Source organism: Aythya fuligula, chromosome Z (assembly GCF_009819795.1).
Source record: "Aythya fuligula isolate bAytFul2 chromosome Z, bAytFul2.pri, whole genome shotgun sequence".
In the NCBI taxonomy this organism is placed as follows: domain Eukaryota; kingdom Metazoa; phylum Chordata; class Aves; order Anseriformes; family Anatidae; genus Aythya; species Aythya fuligula.
Window position 1 is genome coordinate 60,721,067 of NC_045593.1, and position 13,918 is coordinate 60,734,984.

Sequence of the window (13,918 nt, forward strand, 5' to 3'; positions counted from 1 at the left end):
AATTCGACTACTTAACCCTCAAGCTGTTTATTTTTCCCTACACAGACATTTCCTTAAGAATGCTTCACTGTTCAGATGTATTTAAATCTATTTAAATGTTGCCCACACACAGGATTCATAGCAAATGTACATTTCAATAACATATGATAAAGACCACATTCTCATACAGCAAACAACCAAGTGCTGTCACCCAATTTTAAGTAAACTTCTCTAAATATACAAGTATACTATAAAATAGGTTTAGACGATCTATCTACACCAAACAAGAACAACTCAAAAAAGTTGTTTGATTTTATTGACGTCCTCCAACCCCCAAGCCATGAGGAATTATTATCAACTAATACAACTGGTTGATTTTGCTTTATACTGGTTTTAGATGCTATAATGAAGTTACCTGTCATTAATGATCCAGTTCAGACAGAGATTGAGGGAATTAAGGTTTTTGCATCTCTTTACTATTTCCATCACGGTTTCATTATCCAGTTCTGTGATATGACGTAGATCCAAGCTGGAAAGATTTCTTAGCTATTGAGACAAATATGATAGAAAGAAATAATCTGAAACTTATTTGCATACATAACTGTTATAAAAACTTTTAAAACTTTTGGAATCATGTATAATATGTGCAAGCTAGTCAAGAAAGATGAAACTAATGTATTTCCCACAAATAAAAGGAATGATATTGGAGATAATATAATGCAATTTAAGCCATCTGAAATCTATACTCAAATTTGGAATTCAGGCAGGCTCTCAGTCACTCCATAACACCAAGAATCTCTCGTGCATGGTCCAATCCATACGCAATAGAGGCCTAGGCCTTCCTCATTTTAACTATATAGAGTGTAAGATGCCAAGGTGGCATACCAATTCACTTAATTATAAGAAAAAAAGGTCAGAGAAGAAAGACAAGACTGCACATTCATGCTCATATACTCAAACGCATGTGATTAAAGATTTTAGAGTCTACGGCTTTCAAACTGCATAAATATCACAAGCTCCTGGGAAAATATAGCATTTCTACTGTAGTCTTACCTGTACAGCCATCAATAATAACTTTGATATTCCAAGTAACAAAATTTGGAGTTGCAGAACAGGATGATTTAAGATTTATGTGCTGATTAACCTGATTTATTACTATTGTTAATCATTATAATCTCCTTCAAAAGCAAACAAAACCCTCTTACTACTTTTATGAGCTATGGATTCATAGAAGGAAATTTATAATGATTTCTGCAGCATCCTCAAACAATGGATCAGTTTAATCATAATAACCTCCAAGTGGTGTTTGCTTTTTAAGCTCTCTGAAATAATCTCTGTTATACTCTGGAAAAAAATAATTGCATTAGGTAATACTGACACTTAATTAAATTTACCTTCCCTGTAAGGGAGAGAAAATAATCCTATTCAGTGATTTAAGTCACTAAGGAGTTGATTAAATAAAAGCGTACAACTGAGATCATGTAACCAGTCCACTTCAGTAGTTAATTATTAAGTCAATGTATTAAAGGAAAAAAAAAAAAAGGAAAAGAAAAAGAAAAAAGATGACTTTGAATGTAGGTAGTCTTCCACATAAACTGGTGTTCTGGTGTTTTGTTCCAGAACGTTTGAACATTCTTCAATCTAAAAGTTGAAGAAAAAATACATATTGCTTCTAATAATTCTGCCGAACAACCATAAAATTACGCAACCTGACCTCTGAGAGATAATTGAAGGGTATTTCTTGAGGAAATAAGAGAAGAGTATTCCTATTACTAAAATGTAGCAATGAGTTTGTCGTTGTAATCCCACTGCACTTCTATTTCTTATTTGCTGATAAGGAAAGAAGCAAATGGCTGATAATGTGTTGGTAGAACGAACAGATCTTGCAGCCTCTGTATTTCGTACATTCTGCTCTAACAGGAATCTTGGAAGACTTATCTAAGAACCGTAGAATCACAGAATTGTTAAGGTTCGAAAAGGCCTCCAAGATCATCTGGTCCAAGCCTTACCACCAATATTACCTGCTAAACCATGTCCCTAAGTACCACATCCAACCCTTCTATAAACACCCCCAGGGAGGGTGACTCCACCACCTCCCGAGGCAACCCGTTCCAACGTCTAACCACCATTTCTGAGAAGAAATGTCTCCTCATTTCCAACCTAAGCCTCCCCTGGCACAACTTGAGGCTATGCACCCTAGTCCTACCTCTAGTTATTTGCAAGAAGAGACTCACCCCCAGCTCCCTACACCTTCCTTTCAGGTAGTTGTAGAGAGCAGTAAGTTCTCCCCTGAGCCTCCTCTTCTCCAGACTAAACAACCCCAGCTCCCTCAGCTGCTCCTCACAGGACTTGCTTTCCAAGCCCTTCACCAGGTTTGTAGCTATTCTCTGGACATGCTCCAAGGCCTTGATGTCCTTCTTGTAGCGAGGGGCCCAAAGCTGAACACAGTACTCAAGGTGCGGCCTCACTGAAGCAGTGTACAGGGGGACTATCGCCTCCCTGCTCCTGCAGACTACACTATTCCCAATACAAACCAGGATGCCATTGGCCTTCTTGGCCAATACTGCTGGCTCATGTTCAGGTGGTCAACCAACACCCTCAGACCCTTCTCCTCTGCACAGCTTTCCAACCACTCTGCCCCAAGCCTGTAGCACTACATGGGTTTGTTGTGGCCAAAGTGCAGGACTCATCACTTAGCCACATTGAACCTCATCCCATTAGCCTCTTTCCTAACCTGCCCAGGTCCCTCTGCAGGACCTTCCTACCCTCTGTCAGATCAATTTGCCCCCAGCTTGGTGTCATCTGCAAATTTACTGAGGGTGCACTCAATCTTCTGTGCACCCCAAAAAAAGCTCACAACCAACCCTCATTTTTCCATATGTTACAAGAAGAAGGGAATGTTTAGAGCAACTTTCCTCACCTTTCCAAAGCTATTCATATTAGATAATTCAGCCTTTGTACCATGTTGCCAATGACATGGTCAATGCCTATGACACACTGAAGCCCTATGTGCAGTTCTAATAATGTGAATTAAGGATTCCTTTCTAAAATGTGCTTCCTGAAATGCAGAAATCATTCTATTACTACTGTTTTCAAATAAACTGCGTGGACAAACTCTGAAAGATCATCACAATTGTGTTTCATATATCAGCAGCAATATGTAGAAGATTTCTCCACTTAAGATGTGGGATCTATAAATATCAACATATTGGAATAGCTTGTTTCTGCTTTCCCAATGTGTTTTTGCACAAAATGTATTAGTACCAACTATCCCAATTCCAAGGAAGCCAAGAGTTCTAAAGAATAATGTTATGTGTATATCTCTGCAGCAAAACAACTTTGATAAAGACTGATTTGTAAGATTCCTGCAATGATGAAATGTTCAATATGTTCCCATGTTATTAATTTCCGTATTATCTATGTTTATGTTGCTTCAAGATGATTTAATGCCTTATCCCCTATTTATAAAATGGAGAAACATGGCACAAATACATTGATTATTATCACATTTACAGTTTGTTATGGAAATGGGAATCAAAGTCAAACCTACTAAACACTGGTCCACCGAAGTAACTATATAACAATTTACATGGGGCAACAGATTTTTCACCCTAGGAAATAAATGCAACAGACAATTGAACAATGCATATGCTGTATGGCATTAAAAAATATTTACCAGGAGTCCTCAAAGAAAAGTTGAGAATCTTGCCTTTGAGAAAAACAGCACTCTTAACTAAAATATGCCTTATTTCAGACAACGTAATTCTTACCCAGCTTAGGTAATGACAAATGCAATAAAAAGAATTCATCGGTAGACTCAAAAACTACATTGAAATCCAAGTACTAGTCAGTGACCAAATTATTAGGGTTTCACAAGTAGATTTTAGCTTTCACTGTCACAGGAGAATGATCATTCCCTCACTGTTTTTTACTTTCACATTAATGATGGTCTACCATTATATTCAATATACAGTAACTCAACCATCACTTGCCTATTTTACCATCACATTCATTCATTAAAAAAAATCTACCTCACACTTGACCTACTTGGTAAGTTAATTCTCCTTTTTAATAGGCACAATATACTCAATCCAGTAAACCTTAGCAGATCTTGCTAAGGTTTTCAGCAGCAAATTTGCTATCTTAGTAGTACAAAGAGACTGTTTCAGGTGGATACAAAGTCTTCAGGTATAAGTTGTCAACCTCACTATTGCCATTTCAGATGAGTTTTCAAGGGTTTTCAAGGGGCGCAGAACAGGACACACACTCCCTTAAGCACTGGACCTCCTGAAGTGATTTGGCACTGATCACGACAGGTGAAGAGAATACTCCTGGACTTACTTAAATCACAGGTACCAACATCCAATCGCCAGTCAGGCAATTGTTGTATATATTCACCTGACTTGTTTAAACAACAACAACAGAAACAAAGGTGTGTGGTGAGGATACTTTAATTCCAAATACCCTATATTATATTTTATCTGAAAAGCTATTTGTAAGGGATCAATGCTACAGTGCCAAATTCTTTACAGCTTTATAAACAATTAGCAAGAACAATTACATAAGCTTTATATAATACCTCTAACCCTCACATCTAAAATTAGTTTGATATAAAAAAAATAAAAAATAACCTCTCTGAAGCAGACATTTGGACAGCAGGGACATTGGAATCTTGCATGCATAAATCTTGAGATTAATACAGCATACTTTTATTCAGCATTTTTCCATGGAAAAAGATATTCTTTTAATTGAATAGTCAGTCTTAGGGCACCAGGATGAATAAAGGCTTTTTTTTTTTCCTTTTTTTTTTTTCTTTCCCCTCAATCATGCAGCAATACCATTTTCTCATGCAATTGTAGGGCCATTATTTACAAATATTCACACTCTTCTCCAACTCTTAATTCTATACCTCTACAAAGAATGCTCAGCATGAGGAAAATTTAAGCTTCACTCCAGCACACAAAACCTTTTGCCTGAAAAATGAATATTCATTGTGACAATAAAACAGACAACACAAATAACAGACAGAAGCCTTAAAAATGTGAAATGAAAAAATAAAGTGAAAGAATTAACAGAAAAGAGGAAGAGTTACACAAACTGTTTGCTACACATATACACAGCCATACTGAAATTACTGAATATTGACTCAGGAAAAACTGTGTGCTAAAATTGAATAAGGTAGCATAATAGCATGTAAATTTCAGAAGGAGTCTAGTTAGACAAATGTGATTAGGAGGGAACAGGATGTTGGCTCCCTCCTCTCAGTCGCACTAATTGCAAAGAATTGACAGCCCAGTACGTAAAGGTTTTATGAGGAGACTGCCCATTAAAATTTATAGAAAGGAAATTATTGAATGACAAATGCAAAAGAATAACTTATATGACAAAATGGTTTGGGGCAAAGGAAATTTCAAAAACAGAGCTTCAGTTGTTTTAAAAAGACATTCTTTAAACAAACAAACAAACAAACAAACAACTTTTGCTTTTAAGAAATACAACACTACTTATGGGTCACATATCTTAAATTACAAAGGTGCTTTTCTACAACACTTTTGCTGGTTGGATTAATTGAAATTTTATGGAAGTCAATGTACTTAAAAGACTCAGAGGTTATCATACCATTTCTGTGCTAGAATGCTTGTTCATAATACTCAAGTCTTGATTACTGGAATTAATATATGTGGAATCAAGAAACTAAAGCATTTGAAAACTATTAGGGGGAGAGAGAGAATGCCTGATTTGAGACCAGGAAAGTTTAGGATCAAGTTCTGGATTGTAAAAATTACAGTTACCACTTGGATCACAGGTAGTTTTCCACAGAGGGTGTTATCAACTGTTGTATTTAGCTGTAAGGACCTGCAAATATAATGAGACTTTAAATCCCCCTCCCCCATACACACACTCCTTCTCCCAATTCCTGTGCATATAATACTTCCTTAAAAGTAAAATAATTCATATAAGATCAATCTAAAGCCAAATTATTTCTGAAGGAAAGTGCTTATAAGGACTTAATGAACTTTAAATTCACATCTTTTGCTAATTAAGCTTAATTTTCTTGACTCTCTCTGTTTATATATGCCTTCGGGGAATAAAGTGCTCTCTGATTTAAGCCCTCCAAAGGAAATGTATGATTACAAAAAAATAAAAAATAGCAACCAGAAAAAGAATGTAAATCATATTCTTTTTACTATTATGGCAATGGAATCTATAAACTATTTTTTAAAAAGGCACATACATTAATTTTGAGTTAAGAGTAAACTGAAGTAACTGATACATATTTTTGTGATATAATATGTTTGTGAAATATTAATCATACATGGTTAAAAAAATTGGAAAATGATTGAAGAGGTACAGAAGATACTATATTCCCATAGACTGATTTAATGTTCTGCACATTCAAAACACTTAACTTCATTTCTTAAAGTTAAACATTGCAGAACATTGAGCTTAAATAAGGAATGCTTAAATAAGAAATAAATGTTCCAAAACTGTGTTAGAAGAACAACAGTTTAATTTTATCACTTACATAAGACAAAAAAAGAACTTTGTTCTGAAGACTGTATGTATTTGTAAAAAAAATAAATAAAATATAAGTCTAAGGAAAAAAATTGAATTTACAATACACATTAATTAAGGAAATATATTTATTCATTATATTCCTTGGTTTTGTCATGTAGCACAAGAGGAAAATGAAAGACATTTTTATTCAAGTTGATACATCTTTGAAGCTAATATTTTTTTTTTTTTTTAACTTTTTCATGCATACTTTTACAAGTTATGCTACACAATAAATATCCCACTTTCCTTTCTACAGGTAAGGCCCACTGTAAAACAGCCAAAAAGTGCTACTTGCATGCACATTTAAACTGCTTATATATTACCTGAGATACAAGAGTTATAATCTATAAATTGGAAACAATAATTGCTGTTAAATTTCATTATCATTGAATCATAATTTACTCTCTATGGTTTTTGCTTTCACGTACTTCTAACAAACACCTTTTGATTTGGAAACTTTCACATACCATAGAGCACTGGAACCCTTTCAGTCATGCCTTCTCTGCAATGGCTTTTCTACCTAATTGCAATACTGCAGTCAAGTGCAAGTATCAAATTCTTAAAAATGGTGAAAAGAATCTCTTAGGAGGGACACAGCAAATACAATTTTACTCAACAAATCTTATGAAATATAGTTTGCTATGTAAATAAAAGTTGTTTTTAAAAAAACAACTGTTTTCTCCAGACCTAGCCAAAGTAAAAAAAAAAAAAAAAAAGACAAAACCAAAAACAACAACAAAAAAACAACCCTCGTGTTCTTGTTTAGGAGGCAAGATGATTTTAAGATTAGAAGGTATGCTGAAATATTGCCATAAAAAGGCAGTGTACTTCATGGAAAAATAAATCAGTAACTGAAGTAAGGGACCATACAATACTTCAGTTTAGAAAATATTTGCAAAATCAGTCTAGCCATCAGTCTACATTACCATTATAAATCTGTCAAGTGTATAACATCTGCACTGAATAACTCCTAAATATAAATCTGAACTCTATAAATCTGAGCTCTATAAATCTGAACCTTGATCAACGTCATACAGGCCACCAGCTCAGTAATGGTGACTTGGTGCAGTTGGTCATGACCCTCAGGTAACAGTTATGAGATGAAGAAGGAATGCAGGTAACTTTATCTGACAGATTATAACTGATTAGAAAAATAATTGTCTAATGAGGATTCACACTTATGTAGATGAAGATGTCTATAACAAGTTTTATCCAAACACAGTCCTTCAGAAGTCCGAGGTGTAGAAGCGTAAATGTAAGTATACTGCCACAAAGCAATTACTCCAGCATACACATAAGGGCAGGAACCCATGGAAATGGCTTAGAAATAAAATTACATCTCATTATTTCTCAACAAAGTTGAGAAACGTTGGTCTAATTTTCAGCTGTTTTGTGACACTTCCATGCATTATAACTACAAAACAATAAAACATTCTAGGTCATCAGAAAAAAAGATTGTTTTCAACTGCAACTCCAACAGTCTGAATTGCATATACATATACTCCCTGCCTTCCTTCTTCTCTCTCCCTCTCTGTGTGATGGAAACACATGCTGTATTTCTCCACCTGCCCAAAAATCATTATTTATTTTAGGTGTGTTTTTTGTAGTTTGTAAAAACTTCAAAGAAAAGTTAATTCACTAGAGTGATAACACATTTTTGTTCAAAAATCAATTATGATTTTTTTAATATTGCAATGTTCAGGACCAAAAATAATGAAAATAAACACTGAATGTTTCTTTTCTAAATCATAGAACATTTTCGCTACCATACCACACAATGAGCCCTGTGATTCAGCAGCACTGTAATGCAGAATTTTCAAGTGCCAGTATTTTTAAAGAGAAGCTAACATTACCAGAGGGAAAATGCAGTAATAATAAACCACTCCATTTTTATACATCTGCCAGCCTCAAAGCCCTTTTACAACAGAGGCCAGTGCTGTTATCTCCACTTTGCATGCAGGAAGCAGAAGGACAGAGGGTACTTGCTCTGCTCAGCCTCGCAGGACACACTTACATGCCATGGAGAACTAAGAGCAGATTCCACATCCTCTTAGAACACGGGATTGGTATCATTACTAACCAGTTATGAACTGAACACAAAACTTTTGTTTTGTTTGAAACAAAAAAAATGATGTCATTAACAGGTGAACTCTGGAAAAGACAGATGCAGCAGTTTAAGATATAGTTATTGCTCCACAAATATTTGTTATCACTCTCTGATGGAGGTTATTTCCTCCAAATAAGAATTGTAGAAACAGAACACGTGCCTGTGCCAGATACTTCAGTTCAATTCAGTGGTTTAGTTAAGACTGCTTGCTGTACTATGAGGGAAGTAACACACCTGTCAGAGGAGCATGGAAACAACTACTGAAGTCACTGTAGGAAGACATGAACCAGGTATCACTTCTCAATAGCTTCAGAATTAAGAAGCTGGAATTCTCATAGTAATTTTGCTATTGCATGTATCCATACTGAAGATGTCAGCTTAAAGTAGCAGCAAACATATTGCCCCACCCACACCAAAAAAAACCCACACACATTGCCACTGTGCACAGGAAGTCACTTGTATGTAAAATAAATGTATAGCAAACCATACAGAAGACATCACACCAGAGAAGGCATGACATATTACCCGTGAAAAGTGAAGTAGAAGAAATAATAAGACATAATTCAAGCTCCTCCTTGAATATGCTTCAACTTTCAACCCAGGAAAAATTCTAGTTATATTACACTCCAGGAGCAAGACAGCACAAACTCCTTTAACCTGCAAAATACATTTACTCAAAAACATCAGGCGTTTCAGAATCACTGCTTTAAATCCAATAAAATCTTGCAGTGAGCAATGACACGCTTTTTGCCAGCGATGTTCCACTTGAAAATACTGTTTGTTTCTAGTGCTATTACAATTTACTCGGACATTATTTGATCAACCTAAAAAATTCTAAGATACATTAAAAAAAAAAAAAAAAAAGGTCTTTGGACAGCATACTACAGAATCTTGAAAAGTAAGATAAATAAAGGAAAAAGTACTTGATATAATTAGCACATTCACATGAATGCTACAAGTAAAAAAAAGAACTCCCCAATTGAGGAGGCAAACACAAACTCCACAGTCATTTCTGAGAATTTAAGGAGAAGAAATCACTGTCTTAGCAATATTGGTCTACAAAAAGTTTGTATATATAAGATCTGAGAGAAGGAAACATGAATTACAAAGTTTCATGCCCCACCCAAAAGCACATGTACCAACTGCTCATCCCATCTGACTTTTTCTAAGTTTGTGATAAAACTGCCTGACAGAGATTTTCTGAAGGACTGTGTACATCAGGATTTCTAATAATTATTGTTAAACCATAATGAAAATCATAAATATTAATACGAAAAATTAAGATCTTGACTTTTCTTAACTTCAACCAAATAAATGGGATTATGAAGTCACATCATTAAAGAACAAGACATAACAAAGATCCATTAAATACTCGGTAACTCTAGGTCCAAACAATTCAGTATCTGAAGAATGCACCAGAAAAGTGATGTATGTAGGAACATCCAAGAAAATCTTGGTTTTCAGAACCTATGTCAGACTTGTAAATTATCTACCTCCTGTATTTATGTTGTGTATATAAATAAAACCTACAGTGAATTATTTAGGACATGAAAATAATTGTATTATTTCTCTCTCCCATAGATATATGAGCCTTTTACATATCATCTCAATATTCACTAAAGACCTTCCAAACTGTATCCTTTGACGTGCCATAAGTTTACCATGCAAATTAATTTTTCTGCTGTATTTCTTTTTGCGTGTTTTCTGAAATGTTTTCAGTTCTTCTGTATCTTTAGCTACTGAGCTGCCCTAAACTGATGAAAATATTTTACAGATATGCTAAATGATTCGGTTCAACAATAAGAGGAACAGCAAAAAAATATAATCTCTTCAGCCACATTCCACTTTCATTTAATATGCTCTACACTTAGTACAATGAAGATCTCTAATCCTCATTGGGTTAAAGCAATGGCATGAAGTTCAACAAAAGTAAATGCTGCATTCTGCACCTAGGATGGAACAATGCCAGACACAGGCACAGACTGGGAGATGAATGGCTGGAGAGCAGCTCAGCAGAAAGAGACCTGTGGATGCTGGTGACAGCAGGCTTAGCATGGCCAGCATCATGCCCTGGCAGCCATGAGGGCAAATCACACTGTGGGGTGCATTAAACGCAGCATCACCAGCCAGTCCAAAGTGGTGATGCTCCCATTACATTTAGTGTTGGTCTGGCCTCACCTTGAATATTGCATGCAGGTCTGGGCTCCACAATATGTAAAGGACATAAGGTACGAGGATCTGTCCAGAATCACAGAATCACAGAATCACAGAATTTTCTAGGTTGGAAGAGACCTCAAGGTCATCGAGTCCAACCTCCAACCTAACGCTAACAGCCCTCCACTAAACCATATCCCTAAGCTCTACATCTAAACGTCTTTTGAAGACTTCCAAGGATGGTGACTCCACCACTTCCCTGGGCAGCCTGTTCCAATGCCTCACAACCCTTTCAGTGAAGAAGTTCTTCCTAACATCTAGCCTAAAACTCCCCTGGCTCAACTTAAACCCATTCCCCCTCGTCCTGTCACCAGGCACGTGGGAGAACAGGCCAACCCCCACCTCGCTACAGCCTCCCTTGAGGTACCTAAAAAGAGCGAAGAGGGCAACAAAGCCAGCAAAAGGGCTGGCATAGGACATGGCCTATGAGGTGAGGCTGAGGACACCTGGGTTGTCCAGTTTGGATAAAAGGAGGTCCAGGTGGCAACTTCTTGGACCTCTGCAACTTCCTGAGGAGGGGAAGCAGAGAGGGAGGTGCAGGCCTCTGCTCCTCATTGACAGGACTCACGGGAGTGGCATAAAGCTGCGCCAGGAATAGTTCAAATTGGACAATAGGAAAAATTTATTTCCCCTGAGGGTGATCAAACACCGGAGCAGGTGGTTGATGCCCCACAGCTGTCAGTTTTCAAGAAGTATCTGGACAATGGCCTCATTGACGTGCTTTAACTTTTGGTTAGTCCCGAAGTGGTCAGGCAGTTTGACTCAATGATCTTTGAAGGTCTGAACCCTTCTGCTCTGTTCTATTCTATTTTATTTTATTCCAGTCAGGTCAAGTTAATTCAATTCGATGTTTACTGGATTTTGGTCATATTCAATTCCTATTTCTACAGTCACCTTTACCAGTGTCATTTTCCCTGTTTTATATTTTATTTTTTTAATCCTAATATATAGTCCTAGCTTTAAATACTATCTTATCTATGCCAGATGCATTTTCCTCTGTTCTCCCTGGTGTTTGCATGATCTCTCAATTTACTTTCAGATGTGAATTTTAACTAATATGCTGTTTGTTCACTTCATCCACGTAATTCATTTTACTGAGCACTTCTATTAATTTCCACAGGTCCATACAAGGAAGTTCTCCCACATATCACTCCTCATATGTAGAAGAAAAGGAAATAAAATGTAATTGTCACACTATATATAAAGTTATAAGAGAGATATGGATATATATACAAAATGTATGTGCATACTGTTGCAGTAAGGGGCATATCTAAATCTTTCACACTAGGAATTTTGAACTTCCAATTACAAATTTTTTTTTATTGTGTTTGTGTCATGGTTTTCACTGAAATAGAATTAATTTTCTTTGTAGAGGCTTACACAATACAGTGTTGATGAAAATAATGCTGATAACACAGTGATGATTTAGTTGTTGCAGAGCAGTGCTTGCACAGAGCCAAGGGCATTTCAGTTTCTGGTGCTGCCTCACCAGCGAGGAGGCTGGGGGTGCACCAGGAGGAGACACAGCCAGGACAGTTGGCCCAAGTTGGCCAGAGGGATGTCCCATCCCCTACTCTGTCAAGCTCAGCTGGGAAAGAAGGAAGAAGAGGGGACGTTCAGAGGGATGGTGTTTGTCTTCCAAAGAAAGCATTCTGCATGATGAGCCCTGCTTTTCTGGGAGTGGCTGAACAGCTGCCTGCTGATGGGAACCAGTGAATAGATTCCTGGTTCTGCTTTGCTCGTGCACACAACTTTTGCTTCACCTTGTGAACTGTCTTTATTTCAGTCCATGGGTTCCTGGACTTTCACCTTCCTGGTCGTCTCCCCCATCACACCTGGGGAGAGTGAGCAAGCAGCTGTGTGGCACTTGGCTGCCTGCTGGGGCTACACCACAACACTTTGCAATAAAGTCTAGTGTAACTAGGTATTTTAAAGCCATTTGACTGTACAGTATTATTAAGAAAAAGTGCCATCCCTAGAATATGTGTTTCTACAGTTTAACACGGGGAAGTCTAAACATCTGTTCAAATAATGCAAAGTTCATTTATCTTGTAATGTTTCTATCTGTGACAGTGTCATTTGTCACATGTATAAACTTATCTTGGTTGTCATACCTATTGTTTGGCAACAGTCAGAAACACTAATGACAAGTTAAAAGTTGCTATGATACTTACATTGGTGAGGTGAATGACTCCTTTAGATGTAACAGAGCAGCCCATAAAACCAACATACTGCAGCTCAGGACAATGTTCAGCAAATGCTTTCACTGACTGATCTGTCACCTACAAAAAAAAGATACACATGTAGCAGTTGAACAGGTGATAAGAGCATATGCATAATACAGTCTATTTTCACTGTAACTATGGAAAGATGCTCGTTAATTGTTTCTGTGATAACAGATAATTACTGTTGTCATTACTATTATTTATTTTAAGAGTTGTAGAGAAAACATCTGATATGCACACACATCTATAGATGTGTATGGAGAAGGATCATGGAAAAGGGGAATCATATTCTTGGAGAAGGAGGACAAATAGAAGAAGAAAGAATGATGTCAACTGAAATTCAGATATTCTTGTCAGTCTGTTAATATGCAGATAACCCAATATCCACTATTCACATAAATTATACACAAACATTGAAACACTAACAAATTTCATTTTGCTACCCTACAGAATCATGCTGTGCATGCTATGCATCACTGACTCTGCATAGAATGTGAATTCATATCCAAAGTTTATAACCCTTTTCTCGGCATTTTTACTAAAAGAAAGCTGTTAATAGTTATTAACTAAAAATATAATACTGCATTTGTGTTCCACATCAGACTGGCATCTCATGGCAATATATCATTCCATGTTGGTTATCAGTTGAATGACAATGTTACCACCTAGTTTGTTAATGAGATTTATATGTATTTCTACAACTTTTTTTTTTTTTTTTTTTTTTTTTGTAATTAAGTGTGTCTAATAAGATTTAATAACTGTGAAACACTAACTATTGAACCAATGTAATGTTTTGTAGGTAGACTCAAAAGAAGAACAGTTTGTGAACTTTGTG

General features: G+C 36.3%; 1 protein-coding gene across 1 annotated transcript in view; it reads right to left on the bottom strand.

Moving 5' to 3' along the window:
* Positions 1-13,918, bottom strand: part of FBXL17 (F-box and leucine rich repeat protein 17) — a 311,268-nt gene that overhangs the window by 203,552 nt on the left and 93,798 nt on the right. Inside the window, exons 6-7 of the mRNA XM_032206399.1 lie at positions 13,033-13,140; positions 395-525 (exon numbers count right to left, since the gene is read on the bottom strand). Of these exons, the coding sequence (XP_032062290.1) occupies positions 395-525; positions 13,033-13,140 (239 nt within the window). The remainder of the gene's footprint in view (positions 1-394; positions 526-13,032; positions 13,141-13,918) is intronic.